Below are 22,769 nucleotides of genomic sequence, written 5' to 3'. Positions count from 1 at the left end.
AGACTGTATGCTGAAGTCTCCCAAAGGGTGCTGATGCCTGTTTAATGCGGCTCTGGATGTCGTTGTCAATATCCTTAGAGAGAATGCCCCCCAGCTATTTGAAAGATGGCAGTACTGACAGCTTTTCATCACCAACAGTGAAGTAGGTAGGGTAGGTGGGACACTGGTACTCCACTGGCAAGCCACTTCTGTCTTGGTGGTATTGACAGTCAGCCCCATCCTGCTGTACGCTCTCACCGCCACAGAAAGGACAGTCTGAAGATCCTCTGGAGCATAGGCCACAAGAGCACAGTCCGCATACTGCGGCTCCAGGACCTGTTCTCTACAGAGTTGAGTGGTTGTGTGGAGCCTCCTGATGTCAAAGAGGTTGCCATCTAATCTGACGTCCACTGCCATACCACTGCTGTCCTCAATCTCATTGTGGAGAAGCTTGGTAACACACAGAGGAAGATGTTAAAGAGTACTGGTGCTAGCACACACCCCTGCCTCATCCCTGTGCGTACAAGGAAGGGCTCAGACTCTTGTCCTCCTATGGTCACCTGAGCAGTCATTCTATCGTGGAACTGGCAGAGGATGTTAACAGATTTATTGGGACAGTCAAACCTGAGGAGGACATCCCATAAGAGCTCTCTTTGCACAGTGTCGAATGCTTTGGAGAGGTGACCAAAGGCCATAAACAGGTCCTGATGTTGCTCCCGGGACTTTTCCTGAAGCTGCTGGGCTGTGAAGATCATGTTGATCGTGCTCCTGTTCTTCCTAAATCCACACTGCGATTCAGGCAGCAGTGACTCGATGATGTTGCTGACGAGTCTCTGAAGCTTCACCCTAGCCAGGACCTTTCCAGCAACAGAAAGAAGTGATATGCCCCTACTATTGCTGCAGATGGCCTTGTCACCCTTGTTCTTGTAAATGACAACGATGTTTACATTTCTTCATTGCTGTAGGATGTTCTCGTTAGTCCAGGCCTTGGTGATGTACTGGTAGAGGGTGCGCATACACATGTACCGTCTGTTCTTCAGTAACTCAGCGAGGATATTGTCAGTGCCAGGGAACTTGTTGTTCTTAAGGAATGGATAGCTGATAGAACCTCCTGGAAGGTTGGTGGTAGACTGAGGTCATGGATAGGAGGAAGTTTAGGCAGTTCGTCCAGGATGGTGGGATCTGCGTCACAGTCCTGATTAAGCAGGGTATTAAAATGCTCAGCTCACCTCAGCAGAATGGTATTCTGATTCTTCAGAAGTGTTAGACCATCTGCAATAGACAGTGCAGTATATAAAATTACTACTCTACTGCACAAAAGTCTTAGGCGCACGCACGCACACACACACACACACACACACACACACACACACACACACACACACACACACACACACACACACACACATACACACGCGCACACACACGCGCACACACACGCACACACACGCACACACACGCACACACACACACACACACACACACACACCCCCCCTAAGAATTTTGCACAGTACTGTAAATGTATAAGGCCAATAAAGTTGATCCTTGACTTATCAAGTACTTTCAGAAATGTAGTTTAGACTAACACAGTGACTTCTCAGGTGGTAATGTAATCATTGAGCAGATACCTCACTGAAATTCAACTGGCCAGTTTTGGTTTGGAGCTAGTGATCCCCAACGTTAACGTTTAAAGTAAATGTTATTATCAGAGTACATATATGTACTTCATACAATCCTGAGATTCAATTTCCTGCAGGCATACTTAACAGATCTACAGAATAGTAACTATAACAGGAACAATGACATCAACCAGAGTGCAGAAGACAAGAAACTGTGCAAATACAAATATGAATAAATTACAAGAACACGAGAAAAGATGAAGAGTCCTTAAGGTGAGATAATTGGTTGTGGGAACATCACAATGGATGGGCAAGTGAGTGTAGTCATCCCCTTTGATCAAGAGCCTGATGGTTGAGGGGTAGTAAATGGTGGTATGAGTCCTGATGCTTTTGTACCTTTTATCTGATTGGAATAGCGAGAAGGGACCACGGCCTGGGTGGTGGGGATTTCTGATTATGGATGCTGTTTTCCTACAACAATGTTTCATGTAGATGTGCTCAATGGTCAAGAGGGCTTTACCCGTGATATACTGGGGTGAATCCTACCTTTTGTAGGATTTTCTGTTCAAAGGCATTGGTGTTTCTATTCCAGGCCGTGATGCTCTCCACTACACATTATTGAAGTTTGTCAAAGTTTTAGATGTCATGGCAAATCTCCACAAACACCTAAGGAAGTAGAGGCAATATCGTGCTTTCTTTGTTTTGCAATTGCACTTGTATTCACATAGTGCCATACAGCAAATGTCAGTAGGTTAGCTACAATTTTACCAAAAGTGTTTTCTAATGGTATGATTTGTTAGTTAGTGCAGGCCTGTTATTTCCCGAACAGGTAGAACATTCACTTTCGATGTCTGTCATAACTATGGGAATGTGCTGCACTATAAATCTCATTATTGTCCTTGACTTCTCATACTGACAGTAGTTTTATAAAATAGATGAAATGATGGCAATTTCCTTGAGACACTTAGATCCACCTCAAAAAAAAAGCAATTACTTTCTCCGATGTATGAATATTTGTGACTTTGGATAGTGTATGTCTAGAAAGCAAAAGTCAAAATCAATGGTTTTAAAGATGAATTCCACACACAGACTTATGTTGTCAACCTGCAATGTACGGTTCAAAGTGAATTTTCTATAAAAGTAAACGTTTCCTTGAGATTCGTTCTGTTGCAGGCATTTAACCATATAACATATAATAGTTACAGCATGGAAACAGGCCATCTCGGCCCTTCTAGTCCGTGCCAAACATTTATTTACAGGAAAAAGGAAGTAGAATTTTATGGAAAAATGCTACATAAACAGACAAAGCCTGAAAAAGTATGTCTGCAAAAGAAGACAAACTATGCATATAGAAATATTACCGAGAGCATGAGTTGTAAAGAGGCATTAGGTGTGCAGGTCATAGAATCAGTCGGGGGCAGTGGTGAATGAAGCTATCCACTCCAGAGGAAATGACTGAAATGCTTAATAAGTTTACCAGAAGCAGATAGATGTAAGAGTCCGTTGCATTTGGAACAACTAGATCGAATTTTAAATGTCATTAACAAAAAATACACGGGAGCAATCTGATTATTCGAGTATTCTGATACTAATTTGAACTTTTGCCTATTTGATCTATTCAGCTTGATCTGTGAGTTTTACAAATGATTCTGTTTACTTTGCAGCACAGAAACGATTACGAGAAGCAGCAAATGCAAACGAGGTTGAGACTGGTATGTTTGAATTACCTTTGCGTTTGCACAGTTGTTCCTTTCCATGCCTTGAGGCGCATTGGGTAGCAACCTTGTCTTTTCTTTAGGGTTTGTTTGTCTTTTATGAGGCTCGACGCTCAACCCAGCACAGATGGAAAACGTGCAAGGAGGCGTCCGGATTTGAACACGGGTCCTCTAGCCTTGATGTCTTGTGCAGTTGTCACTACACACCTGGCCAGTGAATTGTCTCTAAATTGTGATGCCCTGACTGAAATGACGACAGTCCTCGAGAAACCAGCTCCTTGCTGACTTCTGGTATCTGCATTCTGTAGCTTTCTCCTCCCATTTGTAGCCTCTGCTCAAAGAAACCTCAAAAGAGCCCCTTTTTAAAAAAAAAATGACTGTCAGTCAATGTGCAAAGAGAGAATAAACAAGTTGTGCAAACAATAAAAGTAAGCATATACTGTAGCTTCAGAATTGAAGTTTTATGAAAGACACAAAGCCAGGCATCACTGCAGCTAGAACAGGCCTCAGCTTCAGTTCAGTGCGGTGCAGCAAGCAGAACCGGTCCTCGCCTCTCCTGTGGTCCAACACCTCGACCTTTTCAATCCGGCCCGGTGCTTAAATCGTCCAAACTTCTTTCAACCAAACTCTGGTTCTTTCAAACCACTCTGGGGCCTGATCCTGCCGCCACGATCCAACCTGTACCTGACCTTTCCAGTTCGGCCTGGCATTTAAGTCAATCAGACATTGGTACTTCCCTCGCTCTCGTGGAGGCCACAACCCTGCCTTGACTCTGCTTCAACACTGACTCCCTATTTTCTCTACACACAATAATTCTTGATTCGAGTGCTCAATGACCTGTTTTAACCTGAATTGATTGAGATGGTGAAAATTGAGTCAGAAATGACTGCTGAATGCTTGTCACTTAACTTATTTTTTAATCATACCTTTTCTGTTCTGTTTAGTGAGCCAGTTACTCGAAGGTGGTGCTGATCCATGTGTAGCTGATGACAAAGGCAGGACTGCCCTTCATTTTGCCTCTTGTAATGGAAATAGCTCAATTGGTGAGTGGAGCTGGAGCAAATTTTGGGGTATAGAGGGATAATAAATCAGCCACAATAAGTGGAGCAGACTTAATGGGCTGAATGGCCTAATTCTGCTCATATATCTTATGGTCTTATGGAGTATTGCTTGCAGTTCTGTTCAACATGCAGTAGGAGGGATGTAATTGCACTGAAGAAAATTCAAGGATGTTTGCCAGGATGTTACATGGATTGGGGGGGGGGGGGGGGGAGAGGTTTAGCTGTGGGGAGAAGTTTGGTAGGTATAGGTGGCTTGTTTGGGTTAAAATTTACTGATAACGAGAATTGTATTCCTTTGTAAACCAATTGGGATTAATGTTGCTCTTTCTTCTGAGTCTGTAAACTATTGTTGGCAGGCTTTTGGGGAGATCAGCGCGAGGGGTTGAGAGAGAGAGGACGCGATGCTGTAAACTGGGCGAGGAACGGACCCCAAGCAGGTGGCTGTGGGGGTTGGTGGGGTGTAACCGGATTGAGATATAAAGATTGTGTACGGTGGGATATCACAATTGTAACCCCCTGGGTCGCCTCAGGCTCGCTCAGCTCGTTCTCGTCTAGGGGGAGCAGCCTTCGGCCCTGCCAAACTGGGTAATCAGCTGTTGTGGATGCTGTGTGATGTCCCCGCCTCGCCCAAAAACAGACAGTACACCATATGCGATTAAATGAGTACAATTTATAAAGGTTACTATAACTAAGTGATTAATAATGATACAGTATATATGAAGGGAAAAAAAAGGCGCCAAACTTATCAAAGTCCAAACCACTTCGTGCACAACCGTTGGAGCTCAATTACTGAAGTCTTCTGGCCACCATTCGATCCCCTCCGAACTCCTCAACTCGCAGCTTAGGACCATCCGAAATGGTCAACCAAGCACATCTAGCTTCATCTCCTCTCCTTGAGGTATCTCCTGGCCTTGGACCCCTGCTTGGGGTCTGTTCCTCGCCCAGTTTACAGCATCGCGTCCTCTCTCTCTCAACCCCTCGCGCTGATCTCCCCAAAAGCCTGCCAACAATAGTTTACAGACTCAGAAGAAAGAGCAACATTAATCCCAATTGGTTTACAAAGGAATACAATTCTCGTTATCAGTAAATTTTAACCCAAACAAGCTTCCAGCACACTCTCTCAACAAAGAAGCATTCCTACATTTAACAAAACAAAGAAGCCATTTTGATTACATACACAGTAATAAAGAAAAAGAAGAAATCCCCTTTACACAATGAAGAGGATATAGATTAAAGGAGCTTTAAAGAAGATTGAAAGGGAGTTTTGATTTTACATGGAGAGCAGCTGATTCAGTAGCATGCAAAAGTTTGGGCACCCCTGGTCAAAATTTCTATTACTGTGAATAGCAAAGCGAGTAAAAAATGACCTGATTTCCAAAAGGCATAAAGTTAAAGATGACACATTTCTTTAATATTTTATGCAAGATTACTTTTTTATTTCCATCTTACAGTTTCAAAATAACAAAAAAGGAAAAGGGCCCGAAGCAAAACATTGGGCACCCTGCATGGTCAGTACTTAGTAACACCCCCTTTGGCAACTATCACAGCTTGTAAGTGCTTTCTGTATCCAGCTAAGAGTCTTTCAATTCTTGTTTGGGGGATTTTCGCCCATTCTTCCTTGCAAAAGGCTTCTAGTTCTGTGAGATTCTTGGGCCATCTTGCATGCACTGGACTTCTGAGGTCTATCCACAGATTTTCGATGATGTTTAGGCGGGGGACTCTGAGGGCCATGGCAAGACCTCCAGCTTGCGCCTCTTGAGGTAGTACATTGTGGATTTTGAGGTGTGTTTAGGATCATTGTCCTGTTGTAGAAGCCATCCTCTTTTCATCTTCAGCTTTTGTTTACAGACGGTGTGACGTTTGCTTCGAGAATTTGCTGGTATTTAATTGAATTCATTCTTTCCTCTACCAGTGAAATGTTCCCCGTGCCATTGGCTGCAACACAAGCCCAAAGCATGATCGATCCACCTCCGTGCTTAACAGTTGGAGAGGTGTACTTTTCATGAAATTCTGCACCCTTTTTTTCTCCAAATGTCCCTTTGCTCATTGTGGCCAAAAAGTTCTATTTTAACTTCATCAGTCCACAGGACCAGTTTCCAAAATGCATGAGGCTTGTTTCGATGTTCCTTTGCAAACTTCTGATGCTAAATTTTGGCCGCAAATAGCAGAAAAGTCACACCACATAATACCACATAAATCAATCCCTCTTCTTGACTTTGCTGATTTTTTTTGGATAAAACACAGTACATCAGCTGTCCTCTAACCTTGTTTCCTCTTTGCGCTTTAGTACAGTTGTTGCTGGATCACGGAGCAGACCCCAACCAGAAGGATGGATTGGGAAACACACCATTGCATCTAGGTATGAGAGAGATGAGAAATCCTGCTACTAGTTAATGAACTCAGGTCGTCAGGGAAATAAAACTGCAGAACAAGGATTGAATATTGAAAATTATTTCTGCATTTAAAGCCATGTTTCACTATTTTTGCATTGATTTCCTTTGTTGTTTTATTTATTTATTGAGGTACAGTGCAGAATAGTCCCTTCTGGCCTTTCGAACCATACTGCCCAGGAACCCCTGAATTAACAATCACAAAACAATTTGCAACAACTAACTAACCTATCAACCAGTACATCTCTGGACGGAACATAGGAGGAAACACACACTGTCACAGGGAGAACATGCAACCTCCTTACAGGGAGTGGAGGGAATTGAACTCAAGCCTCTGACACTTTAAAGCGTTGTGCTAACCGTTAATGCTTGCAAATGTACTTGAAATGTGTCAGTTGACATTGACCCCAACCTGCACAAAAGATCAAATTTTACAGAAGAACATTTTTATCCTGAGCAACGCCTTCCCAGAGCAGCAAAAAACAGACAAGTGCCAGCCAGTTCTGTCAGCGGTACATTCAGCTTTCTAATGGGTAAAACAGTATAGTTTGGTTCTGAGCCACAAACTCAACAGAATCCGGTTTACTGTCACTGGTATGTGTCGTGAAATTTGTTGTCTTTGAGGCAGCAGTACAATGCAATACATGATAAGAGAGGGGAAAAAAACTGAATTGCAATAGTAAATATATATTAAATTGTTAGATAAGTAGTATTAAAAAATAAATTTAAAAAGTAGTGAGACAGTACTCAAGGGTTCATTGGGTGGCTGGTAGCGTAGTGGTTAGCACAATGCTTTATAGTACCAGCGACCCGGATTCAATTCCCACCACTGCCTGTAAGGAGTTTGTACGCTCTCCCCGTGAGAGAGTGGGTTTCCTCTGGGTGCTCCATTTTCCTCCCACAGTCCCAACGGCATATTGGTATACAGGAAAGAAAGGGTTACTGTATGATGAACGTCTGGCAGCTTTTGGGCTGTACTCCCTGGAGTTCAGGAGAATGAGGGGACTCTCATAGAAATATTATGAATGTTAAAAGGCCTGAACAGATTAGATTTTGCAAAGCTATTTCCCGTGGTAGTGAAGTCTAGGGCAAGAGGGAATGACTTCAGGATTGAAGGACATCCTTTTAGAACAGAGATGTGGAGAAATTACTTTAGTCAGAGTGTGGTAAATCTGTGGAATTTGTTGCCACGAGCAGCTGTGGAGGCCAAGTCATTGGGTGCATTTAAGGCAGAGATAGATAGGTTCTTGATTAGCAAGGGTGTCAAAGCGTATGCGAAGAAGATAGGGGACTGGAAGATTTGGATCAGCCATGATTGAATGGCGAAGCAGACTCAATGGGCCAAATGGCCTCATATTTTATGGTTGGTAGGTTAATTGCTCATTATAAAATGTCCTGTTATTAGGCTAGGATTAAAAAATTTGGGGATTGCCAGGCAGCATGGCTTAAAGGGCCAAAAAAGCCTATTTCACACTGTATCACAATAAATGCCCATTCAGAAATCGGAAGGTGGAGAGGAAAAAGCTGTTCCTGAATCGTTGAGTGTGTGCCATCAGCCTTATGCCTTATGGTAGCAATGAGAACAAGGGTTGACCTGGGTGATGGGTCTCCTTAATGACAGACACTGTTTTTTAGTGGTATTGCTCCTTAAAGCTGTCCTGGATACATTGTCTAATCGAGTTAATAAAAGCAATAAATGCACACACAAAAAAATTGCAATTGTCCCATGCTGGAAACATTCAGAATCTGTAAAATGAGGAACCTACTTAATGTCAAAGGCATTAGGCCAAAGGGTCTGTTGCTGTGCGATACAATTATGATTTTTATCAAAACTGGAAGAGAGAGGGAAAACAGTTTAACATTGAAATCCATAGAGGGTGGGATGTGGATAGAACTATCTCTGATAGGTAACTCAATGCTAATTATCGTTATTGTAGCTTAGGAAGTTTCTTTTACTTGTTCTTCTTTACTGCCATGATGAGGCCAAACACATGTTGGAGGATTAACACCTGATATTGCATCTGATTGCCCTCTCACCCCTTCAATTCTCATCTGCCCATCACCTTCCTCTGGTTCCCCTCCTCCTTCCCTGGTCTACTGCCCTCTCCTATCAGATTCTGCCTTCTACAGCCCTTTACCAATTGCAGCTATCACCTCCCAGCTTTTTCCTCCTCCTCCCCTATCCCCAGCCACTCATCTTCTCCCTTGCCTATCGCCTCCCAGTTTTTTTACTCCTTCCTCCCTCCTATCAGCCACTCACCTTCCCCCTGAGCTATCACCTGCCAGCTTGTACTCTTTCTCTTCCCTCCTCCATCTTCTTATTCTGGCTTTTGCCCCACTCCTTTTCAGTACTCATGAAGGGTCGCAGTCTGAGACGTTGACTGTTTATTCCCCTCCGTAGATTCTGCCTGACCTGCTGAGTTCCTCCAGTGTTTTCTGTGTTCCTCCAATGCCTTTGTACCTCCATGCTTTACAATGTAAAATATTATCTAACATTTGATTCTATTCTTCATAGCTGCCTGTACAAACCACGTACCAGTGATCACTACACTGTTAAGAGGAGGTATGTAATTGCTACTAATTTTAAATGTATATATAGTTACTAATAGTTAGCATTTATAAGGGACTTCTTATAATAACGTGGTTCTGTTTTTCATACATCCTTACAAATTGCAATCTACCCTTGTATAAGTATATATAATCTGCCTACTATCAGTCCTAGGACAAAGTGGAGTAGCCTAGACTACGACTGTGATGACTTTTGTGCTTTGATTTTCTGATTGATATAGGTCAAAATTGGGTTAATAAAGTTGAAGTTTCTTTGTGGTGAGAACAATTGAAATGGAAGTATGAGTCCTTGGATTGGGGGAATAGTAGATTTACTGGTTTGGCTTGAAAATCAGTCACACCAAATACTGTTTTTGCTTTGCAATTTATAATTATTATTTTTATTCTCCATGAGTGAAACACATCATCAATCACTTCCGAATCTTATTTGGGGAAAATTCAATCAGTTGCATCCAGTCATAACTGCTCTTAAAATTCCAACAGGGCCGCTTGAAATGAAATAGTTTCTTGTGTAAAACTATCTCTGCAGGGGAACTGGGACCACGTTGTCCTTAAGGTAAATACAAAAGATTCTGCAGATGCTGGAAATCCTGAGCATCACAAATAAAGTGCTGGAGGAACTCAGCATCTATGGAAAAGTGCACAGTTGCCATTTTGGGCTGAGACCCTTCAGCAGGAGTACTAAGTTCTTTAACCACAAACGATTTTGTCACCTGAAATGCATTTGAGACCTTTGACTACATTATCCTCTCCCCCTGTATATTTGGTTTCATTTAAGTTATTGGTGACCAGTGATGGAGTAACCTCCCCTTTCATGTGCTCGTTCAGTTCACTGGCTTTGAGTGGTGCTGCAACAGGTAGAGGTGATTCAGTTTCGTACCAAAGCAGCAGTTCAGACTGGGCCAGCTGGAAACTCGTGGCCTCTGGTGACTGGCAGTAAGAGGCTGACGGGAAACCTCCTTTGTTGCCCTCAGGTGCTCGAGTGGATGCCCTTGACCGAGCAGGAAGAACGCCGCTCCACCTTGCTCGATCTAAACTGAACATCTTGCAGGATGGACATTCACACAGTTTAGAGGCACTTCGGGCTGAGGTGAAGCAGGTAAGAGAAAGGTTTTTTTTCCAGCAACTGACCTGTCTCTCTGCTTAAAACTCTTGATTGCATTTTGAAACTAGTTGAACTCCCATGGTGATGCAGATGAAGTCAGCGAAAAGAAACTCAGCAGAGAAATGAACCTCCTGTAGAGTGTAATCCTAATCCCTGTTATTATTTTGTATTGCAATGCTTTGGTCTCTTCCCAAGCTCCTGTTATCTTTACATCCTGCACAGAACCTCTCCCCTTGTACTAATTACAATTTACTGTATCTTTCTGTCTCAAGTAATCGCTAGCTAATCTCTTTAAGAACAGTATCTCATTTGGCTTTTATAGACTGCAGTCCAGTGGCACGAACATTGAATTTTTCAGTTTGTGTGTTTAAATCCAAAGTTCTTTTAGAAGTCAGAAACAAGGCACAAAATCTGTTGCTTCACAATTGTTTTATTAAGAGTTGTTTTAACAGAGGAAAGTTTAACAGACAATGACAGAGAAAGCTAAAATTCGAAATAAGAATATAACATGAAACATCTATTTTATATCTATAGAGATAAGGAAAATTCCATTCTAATCTGTAGATTGAACTTAGAACATAGAAGAGTACAGCACAGGAACAGGGCACTTGGCCCACACTGTTGTGCCAAACGAGCTAAAAAAACAAATCAAAAGCACCCATACACTAATCCCTCCTACTGTATCTCACCATCTTTCTTGTATCACATGTCTATCCTTTAAAACCTCTTTGCCCCAACACCATACCAGAGTTTTATTAACTTGCAACATAACCTCCTGACTTTTGAACTCATTGTCTTGACTAATAAAAGCAAGCATTCCCTAAGGGAACTTAACTACCTTATCAACTTCTGTGGCCACTTTGAAGGAGTGATGAACTTGGATCCCAAGATCTCCCTGTTCAGTAGCACTCTTGAGGATCTTGCCCATAACAGAATACCGCCTCCTTGCATTTGGCTTACCGAATTGCAACGTGTCACATTTATCTGGGTTAAACTCCATCTGCCATTCCTCAGCTCATATCTGCAACTGATCTATATTGCGCTGTATTCTTCACACTATCCATAACTCCACCAATCTTGGTATCATCTGCAAGTTTACCCACCTACATTTTTCATCCAGGTCGTTTATATGAACAGCAGGGGTCACAGGACGGATCCCTGCAGAACCACTAACTACTGATCTCCAGTTCAAAAGAGTCCCTTCAACCATTACCCTCGTTGTCTTTGCGCAAGCCAGTTCTGAATCCAAATAGCTAAAAGGAAAGTACTTGGCGATACTGCAATAAAAGGTTAAGCAATGGGAACAGCACATTCACTTTATGCAGAACTTTCCAGAATTATACTCTGTATAACCACTCGAGGCACATTAAACTGTTATGTATATAAAGACTACTTAAAATACAAGCAGGTAAATAACTGTCAGATTGCGAAGAAAATGACAATAAACAGTTGGATCCAACAGTAACCTACTCCCCTCCCCCATGTTGCTTTCCCACACTCTCAACAATCTACCCAGGGTCACCAACTAATTATCTTGTCCATCTAACCCAACCTCTCCCTTCTTACCTGGGCTCATCGCCTCTCTCAGCTGGTTCTATCTGCTCATCATCTTTGTCTTCTCTCCTGCTTTACCTCCTCCTCACCTTGTTCTGTCTGCTTTTTTTTAAAAACCCTTCTATATCTCTGTCTCTCTAACTTTAATCCTGTGCCTCTGAAAGGCAGAATCTGATTAATTTATTTACCACTCGAACATTGAAATACGTCATTTGAGTTAACAGCCAGCAGAACCTAAGGAAGTGCTGGTAGCCTGCGAGCGTCACCACATGTAGCATGCCCACAGTGTTCAGCAGAACCAAAGGAACAGGAGCAAAGCAAGCCCCTTTCCTCCTTCCTGTCCACCCACTCACGCACATAGACAGTCATCCAACCCCAGGAGGTTCTGTGTCTGCAGCTCATAGACTCAACAGACTTGCAGACTACCAACTTCCTTGGCAGGCTCGCACATCCAGGGCTTTGGCCGTTGGATTTTGGCTTCCCGACTTCCATTTGATCCCAGGACCTGTCGTTGACATAACCCTGAAATACTCTCATTCTTCCTGAACATGGTGTTTTTCTTTTTCTCCCTTCTACCAATAGGAGTTCAGAACACAACCAAAGAACACAATTTGCTAAACACACACAAAATGCTGGAGGAACTCAGGAAGTCGGGCAGCATCTGTGGTGGGGATATAAACAGTCGATGTTTCTAGCCGGACCCCCTTCATCAGGACTGGAAAGAAAGGGGACAGAAGCTAGAATAAAGTGGTCAGGGGGAGGGGAAGGGATACCAGCTGGCAGGTGATTGGTGAGACCAGGTGAAGGGGAAGGTGGGTGAGTGGGGGTAGGGGGTGGTTGAAGTAAGAAGCTAAGAGGAGATAGATGGAAAAAAATAAGGGCTGAAGAAGGGGGGAATCTGATTGAAGAGGACTGTGGCCATGGGAGAAAGGGAAGGAGAAAGGCAGGCGAGGAGAAGGGGTAAGAGGGGAACCAGAATGGGGAAAGGAAAAAAGTGGGGGAAGAAATTCCTGGAAGTTCGAGAATTCGACGTTCATGCCATTAGGTTGGAGGCTACCCAGATAGAATGAAGTATGGCTCCTCCAGTCTGAGCTCACCCTCATCATGGTCTGGAATTTGACAGGCTCTCTTTCTTGCAGGCTCGTTTTCATTATTGCCTGACTCATTTACAACATAGAAGTGGGTCATCTGCTCTGCCGTCCAGTAAGATGATGGCTGCTCCCTAATCCATTTTCCCAGATGGACCCTAATATTGACGGTGTGAAACTGTGCACAACTTGTGTTTGGCACTAGGTGGAATAATTTCAATAACAACTGAAGTTTAACGCCTTGGGGATGTTTGCTGTCACCCAAGTACTGCAGGTACTGCATTAGGAGCCTGTCAGGTTATGCTGTTTCCCTTCTTCAGATCATTCAGATGCTGCGTGAGTACTTGGAGCGACTGGGTAACCGTCAAGAAACCGAGCAGTTGGATGATCTTTGTACAAAACTTCAGATGACCAACACAAAGGAAGAGGTAGGTGAAAACAGGGGAAGGGGTTCCAGTTAAGGATAGTTGGTTGAGTAGGGGAAAAATCTCAAATCTCAGTGACTGAAGTGCTTGGCCGCTGATTTTAATAGCCCTGATTCTAAGGATAAGAATAAAAGCTAATGAGTGGAGGCTCAAGGTGTTAGGTGACCACTTCTTGATTTTATGGGAGAGAAAGCCTTTGATCACTTCTGCTGGTACCAGCTGCTGGTTATACTCTCCCCCGCTAGCCCCAAACACTCAGTCTTTTGACTTCCTCTAAGACTGTAGCACCGTCCAGCACTATTTCCTATGAAGACAGTTCTACCCCAATGTTTCTAATCAGACTGAGCAGTTCTCCCAAGATTTTTATTTATATTTCTGGTGTTGGCCATTTTAGACCATAGGACATAGGAACAGAATTAGGCCATTCGTGTCAGCTGCAGCATTCCATCATGGCTGATTTATTATCCCTTTCAGTCCCATTCTCCTGCTTCTCCCTGTAACCTTTAGCACCCTTACTAATGAAAAACCTAAAATCTTAGCTTTAAATACTGTGGATTCCAGTTAATTGGGCCATTTGTTAATCAGGATAGCTGCTTATTTGAGACAACTCTTAAAGAACAAAAATGTATTGAGAAAATTGTTGGGATTCCTTTCATTTATGCCGCTTAATTGGGACAGGAGGCTTGCTGACCAGGTTGTAACTAGCATCAGTCGCATGTACTTGTGTGGCTGTTAGACGCTTCCACTTGCTTAGAGCAAAGTTTTTAAATGGTGTCAGTTGCATGTTGTTGGTGTTCAAAAAGCAGTGATTTTTGTCACATAGTTGGTGAGAAATTCAGAATTGTTTTGCTCATTGCGGTTTCAAACATTCAGTTGCGGAGATGCCAGAAATGGCCAAGGGTGAAAATGAAACAGTTTCACTACATCAACAAGTTAGGAACTATGAAGACTTTGAAGGTATCGACAATCATATTGAATGATACAGTGAAAATGAAGATTATAGCATCTGCAGTCCCTTGTGTCTCAGCAGATTCAGCATTAAGTTCTGATTGAAGCGGTGAATTACTTCGTCAATGCAGACAGCACTTCTGCTCAGTGAACCAAATGAAGATCTCGGAACTGTCCATTTCAATCCCTGCACTAAAGCAAGGGTTAGAGGCAGTGACTTCAGGTCTTAAGTGGTGTTGATGAGCTTTATAAAACTATACACTCAGTGGCTATTTTACTAGTTACACCTTGTACCTAATAAAGTGGCCACTGAGTGTCTTCTGCTGCTGTAGCCCATCCACTTCAAGGTTCAACATGTTTTGCATTCAGAGATGCTCTTCTGCACACCACTGTTGTAACGTGTGGTTATTTTGAGTTAAGATCACCTTCCTGTCAGCTTGAACCAGTCTGGCCATTCTCCTCTGAACTCTCTCATTAACAAGGTGTTGTTACCCACAGAAATGCTGCTCACTGGATGTATTTTTTTTTGCAGCATTCTCTGTATGGTTGTATGTGAAAATCCCAGGAGATCAGACCACTGCATCTGGCACCAACAATTATTCCACAGTCAAAGTTGCTTAGATTGCATTTTACCCCCATTCTGATGTTTGGTCTGGATGACAACTGAACCTCTTGACCACGTCTGCATGCTTTTCTGCATTGAGTTGCTGCCACACGATTGGCTGATAAATGAGCATTAATGAGCATTGTGCATTAATGAGCAGGTGTACAGATGGACCTAATAAAATGGCCACTGAGTGTAGAACGGTGCATTACAGTACAGGCACTTCGATTCACAATGTTCTTCTTGTTTTTAAGTGTTTGGTACCCAGCTTAATGGTGCATTACCACCACCTTCTGTTCCGGAGTGTGGATCAAATGATACACTAACATTCTAAATCCCTTCACTCATTCCCACACACACACATACCCTAATCTACACTTTATCCTTCTTCCTTTGGCCATTCTAGTACCCTATTCCTGCTTATCCATCAAATCCTATAAAAAACCCCTGTGTCCCTTAAGAAAGCTAAAAGTACCCTGACCTGTGCTCTCTCACCCATTCCCAGTAACCCTTTTAATGTGAATTCTTGCACCCCCCATTTCCCTTAGATTAATTCTCATCATCTCTCTCTGTATCCCATACTTCCTGCAAATCAGAATTACAAATCTTCCTGACATTCCTCACACAGTCCTGTCTGGTGTTTCCCTATCATTTTCACTGTTTTGTTCAGTGCACAGTGTCCCAGCCTTAACCTCGTTCACACAGTTTCCTCTCTTCTGTATCCACTGACTACCCTAGCACCTGTAACACTCTTTTGTATTTGATATAAATGCCTCCCTTTCCCCTCTCTCTCTAATCTTTCTTGCCACATTTGGATGACTTTTTCCCAGATTACACACTTAGCCTCTGCTTTACTGATACTAATGTGCAGTTCAATATTATCACAATGTTGGGCTGACTTTTTTAATCTTTTCCATCAATGACTTCTCATCCCAGCTCTGCATACTGTCAGTGTCCCGTTGTAAAGTACACCAACTTTCTAACGATCCACAACAGCACCAACATTAATGTCATCTGCAGACTTGCTGTCCCACCCTTCCCCTTCCTCATCCAAGTCATTTATAGGTTTGGTTTATTATTGTCACGTGTGCAGTGAAAAGGTTTCGGTTGTGTGCCTTACTGGTAAATGTATTCAATGCACGAATATATTGGTGTAGTTAAAACAGTGAGAATGTAGTGCAGCAATTACAGAGTAAGTGCTATGCAGATAGACAAATAATAAATATCTGCAGATGCTAGAGAACCAGGGTAACACACACAAAATACTGGAGGAACTCAGCATGTCAGGCAGCATCTGTGGAGAGGAACCAAGTCTACATTTCAGGCCAAGACCCTTCATCGGGACCCTGATGTGTCTCAGTGTGAAACATCCACCTATCATCTTCCAGCTCCTCTCTTCAGCCCTCTCCTCCACCCACCTACCCTCTCCTATCATCTTATTCTGGCTTCTTCCCCTTTACGCGTCTTGGCCCAAAACATTGACTCTTTATCTCTCTCCATAGATACTGCCTGATCTGCTGAGTTCCTCCAACGTTTTGAGTGTGTATTGTGCAGTCGGGCAAATAAAGCTTATGGTAGATTGAGCACTTAAGCTCAACTATCCATTCATGTCTGTAAACAGCTTTTGGGAGTTTTGCCACAAGTCCTTGTTTGTAACTTGCTCTTGCCTTCCTGTTGCTCCACAGGTTGATGAAGTGGCTGATCTCCTTTCGAGCTTCACAACCCTCAGCCTACAGATACACAACTTAGACAAAAGGTAACTGACTCCGTTCCCAGCACTGCCATTGTTAAAATATGGCAGGAACCAAAGGAAGAACAAAGACTCTTGTGAGACCTGTGGAAGTGATGATGTGACTTCTTCATCTCTGTCTGCTTGTGGTCTTGGTCTTAGGAACTTTGCAGGATTCTCATTTTCAATGCAATAAAAATGTTGACATTTTGGAACGAAGCTTTTGAGTTTCACAATCCATGTGTTAATTGTGCTGGATTTTGAAAACAATGTGGACAAGTGTGCACAAAGCTGGCAGCCAACACGACATCTGCAACACCATGCAGTAATTTATGATGAAGTACAAGGAACATTTTCCAAGTATTTTTATTTAATTATACATGTTGATAGTTTAACTAACACCTGACAATCCCTTCAGGGGTTCCCAACCTGGGGTCCACGGACCCTTTGCTTAATGGTAATGGTCCATGGCATAAAAAAATTTGGGAACTCCTGAATCCCTTGAATTTAATCTTAATGGGCCTGTGTTACTGATTTGTGTCATGAGAAGTTACCAATTTTATCTGTGATAAAAGAATGTAAAATTGTAATGATAAATGGGTTTTCAATGCAGAGTTTTAGCATGTAAAATAAAATTCAAGAAACATTCACAAGCATGTGTCCTGATGAAGGTCCTGATCCAAAATTATGACTGTTTACTCTTTTCCATAGACGCTGCCTGACCTGTTGAGTTCCTCCAGCATTTTGTGTGTTGCTTCAAGATACTTTTAAGTTTTGGTGAAACTGTAATTTGTTTAATCTTCAAATTTCATTTTGCAATTTTTCTTTAAACAGTAGAGCTAAAGCTCTACACAGCATGGAGTATAGTGTGAACAGATTGAGACTTGAGTGGTGGTGTGGTATTGAGTACCATATCTGTGCCTAATTCAACTCCTATGTCTTACGGACTTAATCAAAATCAATGTGGGCACCAAGTGAAATTACTGTTCCTTTGGTACTGAATGGGAAGAACAAGGTTACAGCTTTGTTCATCCACACTTCCCTCAGCTGAACTGGCCTTGATGACGAACACTACACGTATTCTCAGTCCGCTCCTTCCTCTCACCATTTAGAAGGGCATCCATCTGTTGAGTCTACTCTAATGTGCAGCCACAGCATCTGCAGCAGTATTTGTTATCTGTGGCGCAGTCGCTAAATGGAAAATAGGCGAATGCCAACTCCTACTTATGTGTCTGAATTCCATTCCGGAGATTCCAGTGAATTTGGGGATTTCTCAATTGTTAGGGGATGTTGAACACTAGAACTACCTGCAGCGTTCAGTATATAAGATTCTGATTCTATTCTAAAGAGCAGTTCTCCATAACCTCACTGATGTTTGTAGTACAAGCTACAGAACTGAAAATGGATTGTAATCAAGTGTTAAAAGCAGTTTTATTATCAAAGTTTATACAATTGGCGTTTATAGTAGGTATAAAGATACACAATAGAATCAGTGAAAATCTATACAAAAAGACGGGCAAGCAACCTGTGTACAAAAGAAAACACATGGAAAAAAATAACAATCAATACATAAATAATATTGAGGACATGAGTTGTTGAGTCCAGAGGTTGTGCTGTGACTAATAACTAATATGAGGGGAGCATAACTTGAAGGAGATTGGAGGGAAGTACAGGGCGGATGTCAGAGGTAAGTTCTTTACACTGAGTGGTGGGTGTGTCTGCACTGCCTGGGGTAATTAATGGTAGAGGCAGATACGTTAGAGGACATTTTAAGAGACAGATAGGCATATGGATGATGGTAAACTGGAGGGCTTTGAGGGAGGGAGGGGTATATAGAGGGATAAAATGTAAAGCCAAGCAATAGGTGAACATCTGAGCGGCTGCTACGTGCCTTGAGTGAGGGGGTAGCTGAACTCATTGAAACATTTTGAAACACAAATTGCAGAGAACGGTTCAATGCGCTATGTTAACTTTACTGTATAGTGAAACTCCCTTGCCTTGCCGAACCCTGCAGTGGCACAGTTACGGTGGCAACTTGTGGGGCAAGAAGAACTTGTTTGCACCCCCTAGAAGAAGTACAGTTGGGAGCAAACAGAACCACTCCACACTTACGGAGGAGCTGTACCAACAGACTGTTGCGGCCAATATTGGAGACAGAAGAAGAGATGAAGGTGCTTCGCAGTAGATAAGTATTATATTGCTTAGGTTTCCTTGAGTTTCCTTGAGGACAGAGTAAATTGATCAGTGCTTTACAATTAATCGTGCCTCCTCTGAGCTCTTACCACCAGATCTGAACTGAGTGTAACAAGGGGTTGGATTGATCTTGGAGTGGGTTGAAGGGCCAGCACTGTAATGGTCAGTGGGAAGATCTCATAATTAGAATGTAAAATTAGACTTGGAATAAGCTGATTAATGATCTGGTTTCTTCACCTCTTATACACATTTTTCCAGGTTAAGTAAAACTCAAGTGTTACTGCTCACACTTGGAAGTCACTAGCAAGTCATTCCAAAGTGAAACAACTGGCTTTCAGGTTAAGATCATGTAATGTGCAAATTATCTAACCAAACTGGGTGTGTCCGAGCTTTCACTGTGGAACATGGTGCCCTTTGTAAAGCGCACAAGTTGTACATTTAAGTTAGAATTATTCTCCTATGAATTTGTATAAATGTTGATTTTATGGGTTGAAATTTTCATTTATCAAGCCATGAGAGAAACTGTATTTCAGTTTCAGGCTCACAGAATAAGAGACAAATGATTTGTACTGTTGTAGCATGAACAAAGTCGCCAGAGAGACGTAACTGGAAGATAGAAAGTAGTCTTTTATTCAACAAAATGACACACAGCAGGCATTATATTGAAAACTTTTCAGAGAAAGAGGCCTGCAACACTCGACGCAACACTACATGACATTATATATGCTAAAGATCAAAGGGCAATTCTATATTTACAATGTATCTACAATGTACGTTTTCTTTGAACCACATGTAAACCTCACCCCCTGCCCCCTTAGCACTCACACTCTAGACAATGTTAATTAATTAACATTGTCTGGCCTTTCAATCAACTGCTGTTTTCATAGCTCTAGGATCCCATTGTCCAGAGCTGCATTTAAAATTTAATCTACACCCATATCCAGATCTGATTAGTTGCTATATGTCCTAATACCAAAAACACTGTAACAGTACAAAGGTTTGAGTCTGGGCAGAGGGGCTGATTAGAGATATAGAACATAGATCGGCACAGCACAGTGTGGCCCCTTTGGGCCACACCCAAATGAGGCAAATTTCCAATGCCGATTATAAAGTTGATTAAGAAAAGTTAAGGCCACAATGTACAGTATTCTGAATTATCAAAACAGCTTCACCCCTTTAATATATTCCATCCTTGCCACATCAGCACTTGGGAGCATTTCCCATGTTGGAAAATAAGAGGTGTGCTTAGTGACATGTACCTACTACAGCTTTGAAAGGTGTAGCATTAAGGGGGAGCCATGGTTCAGCCACATTGGTAATGAGTGAAGGCACATTGTCTTTGAAATTCCTTCTTTGGTGAGCTCACCATTACAGCTAATGTCAGTGACCTCTGGAGAGGCAGTTGTAGATTCATAGAAATTAAAACTATTTCTATAATTCATTCTTGCAGGGTGGTAAGTGAAGTCTAGGTTATGATCCACTTCCATTGTTTGACTTGTGAAGATAGCTTTGTTCGTCTGGCTCAGAAGTATGTTCTGTCCAGAAACATTTTGTGATTGCTGCAGCTGTTAGATTTAGAACTTGCAGAAGTCTTAGGCACACTCAATTTTTTAATATAAGTTTTGTTTCGGATGTTTAATTTGTACCTTTTGTATTAACTTGTCAATAGAAAACAACAAATGTTAGATTTCCCATTCATTTTCCAAAAAATAAATGTAAGAAAAGTACTTGTATTTATTTAAAGAAAGTAACATATTAAGTAATGTGCCACTCTTCAAATAAAATCTTGATGCGTCTGCAGGTATTTTGCCCAATACATGATTAAACAAAGATCGAAAACAGGTGCTAATGATCAATGACGCAATGAGCTGAATGAACATGGCAAATGTGAGCAGAGCACAATACAAGGTGGTCATCCTGCATCAGCAGGGTCTCTCCCAAGCAGAAATTTCATGGGAAACAGGAATTCCAAGATGTGCTGTCCAAGTTTCTCTGAAGAAACACAAATAAAAAGGCAAGGTTGAAGGACCAGAAACACAGTGGCTGCCATGGAAACTGAGTGCAGCAGTTGAGAGGTACTGTACATCAAACTGATGTCCCTTCTAAATCTGAAGTCATCCAGCACTTAACAGCTCTAAACTCTCAGAAGCCACTGGAACCTGTTGGGCAGAAAGAATGATAATCTTCAAATCAGTGAATTCAAATGAATCAAGGACAGTGGAAGCCGTCTTTGTTCTTGCCGTATGCTTGGGGGATGGAGGCTGCCATTTTGTGAAGACACTCTATTCTCCATTTTGTGAGCTTGACATGATTAGTGTTATAAAGACACAAAGATTCTTCAGGTAATTGCTGGACTGGAGGTCATTTCCAAATGAGTTATTTATGAGATGTTCTTTGGTTGGCTATAACATGCAGGATTGTGAATGCCTGAGGCGATTCGAGCTCATTGCTGACTGAGAACAAAGAGCCATGAGTCAGCAACTGTCCCTTGATGGGGAGAGGACAATAAATGGATGCTGCTTTGGACCAGAGCCAACGACCAGGTGTTAAAGGCCAGACACATGACCTGCGGCCAATGACACGGGAATGCGACATCTGAATTGATTGGAAGTGGATGCTTTGTAGGTGCTGGTGGTGGTAACTTCGAAGAATAACCATCGCAGATACAAGCGAGAAGAACCCTGCGTGAAGCACGTGGAGAATGAATCGGGACCACGAGGAACAAGGAACGCCTGGCCAGTGTAAATTCCTCCACCCGGGTAATACCTTTGCTATTCTTTGACTATCCAGGAGAGTCAGGGATACTTAGCAGGTGTGCGCACAAGGTATTTAGTGTATGAAGTCACTTACTTGTTAGTTTGACCAATAAAGGTAATTGTCATTAAATACAAATCTCTCTGTGCCTCACTCAGAATTGTTTGAAGAGGTAGAAGCAGTATCTCGCTCTCTCTCTCTTTTCCAACAAACCCAAGTACTCCCCTCTACTGTCCGGAGAAGTCTTGTCAGAAGTGGTCTTCATGGAAGAGTCCATTCCTCCAAGTGGAAACAAAGCCAAGAGACTCGCCTACACACAAAAACACAAGCTCTGGGGAGTTGAACAGTGGCAACAAGTGTTCTGGATGCATGGCCAAGGCAATAAAGAACTATCTTTTTGTGAAAAGAACAAGGAGTTCTGTAACAGATGGTATGGCCACCACAGAACCCTGATCTTACATCAGAGGTTGTCTGGGATTACCTGGAGAGACAGAAGCAAGCAAGACGGCCAAAGTCTGCAAAAAGAAGTGGCAAGTTCTTCCAAGATGCTTGGAACATCCTACCAGCTGATTTTGTTATAAAACTGCACGACAGTGTACCTGTACCGAAGATAATTCATCCAGTTTTAAAGTCAAAGGGTGGTCACACCACATATTGATTTGATTTAGTTTTTTACTGTTTACTGCTCTTTATAGTAATTGTTTGATATTTAGAAATTTATTATTTTTGAAAGCATCTATCATTTTAGATTTTTTTCCATGATCCTAAGACTTTTGCACTGTACTATAATAGAAGCAACAATTTGTTAATACATTCAATATTACAGACCACTAATGTTCAAAATGAATTATTACACGTAAGTAGGGTGTGGAAAACACTTAGTTACAGATCTGCAAGATACATCTTCCTTGACAGCATTATAATCAGTTCAGCCAGTAACAGAAGCACATTGATTATGCTGGGACTGTTCCCTACCATAATTCTTTTATTTGGGACAGATTACATGTTAATTTCAGCAATTCTAAAGTCAAATGAAC

The 22,769-nt window shown here is 42.1% G+C and overlaps 1 protein-coding gene across 4 annotated transcripts in view; it reads left to right on the top strand.

The window, feature by feature from the left end:
* LOC132382932 (ankyrin repeat domain-containing protein 54-like) overlaps nucleotides 1–22,769 on the top strand; it is a 36,387-nt gene that overhangs the window by 6,297 nt on the left and 7,321 nt on the right. For 2 of the 4 annotated variants that reach the window (XM_059953527.1, XM_059953526.1), the window contains exons 2-9: nucleotides 3,263–3,310; nucleotides 4,258–4,356; nucleotides 6,662–6,733; nucleotides 9,280–9,327; nucleotides 10,307–10,431; nucleotides 13,400–13,507; nucleotides 16,742–16,812; nucleotides 18,800–18,956. In XM_059953527.1, coding sequence (XP_059809510.1) covers nucleotides 3,263–3,310; nucleotides 4,258–4,356; nucleotides 6,662–6,733; nucleotides 9,280–9,327; nucleotides 10,307–10,431; nucleotides 13,400–13,507; nucleotides 16,742–16,812; nucleotides 18,800–18,956 — 728 coding nt within the window. Of the gene's footprint in view, nucleotides 1–3,262; nucleotides 3,311–4,257; nucleotides 4,357–6,661; nucleotides 6,734–9,279; nucleotides 9,328–10,306; nucleotides 10,432–13,399; nucleotides 13,508–16,741; nucleotides 17,452–18,799; nucleotides 18,957–22,769 lie in introns of those variants that run through there. The other 2 variants (XM_059953528.1, XM_059953529.1) reach the window with 2 other exon arrangements.

Source organism: Hypanus sabinus, chromosome 29 (genome assembly GCF_030144855.1).
Source record: "Hypanus sabinus isolate sHypSab1 chromosome 29, sHypSab1.hap1, whole genome shotgun sequence".
Taxonomy (NCBI): Eukaryota; Metazoa; Chordata; class Chondrichthyes; order Myliobatiformes; family Dasyatidae; genus Hypanus; species Hypanus sabinus.
The sequence above is the reverse complement of the archived record's forward strand: the minus strand, read 5'-3'. Positions and strand labels throughout refer to the sequence as shown.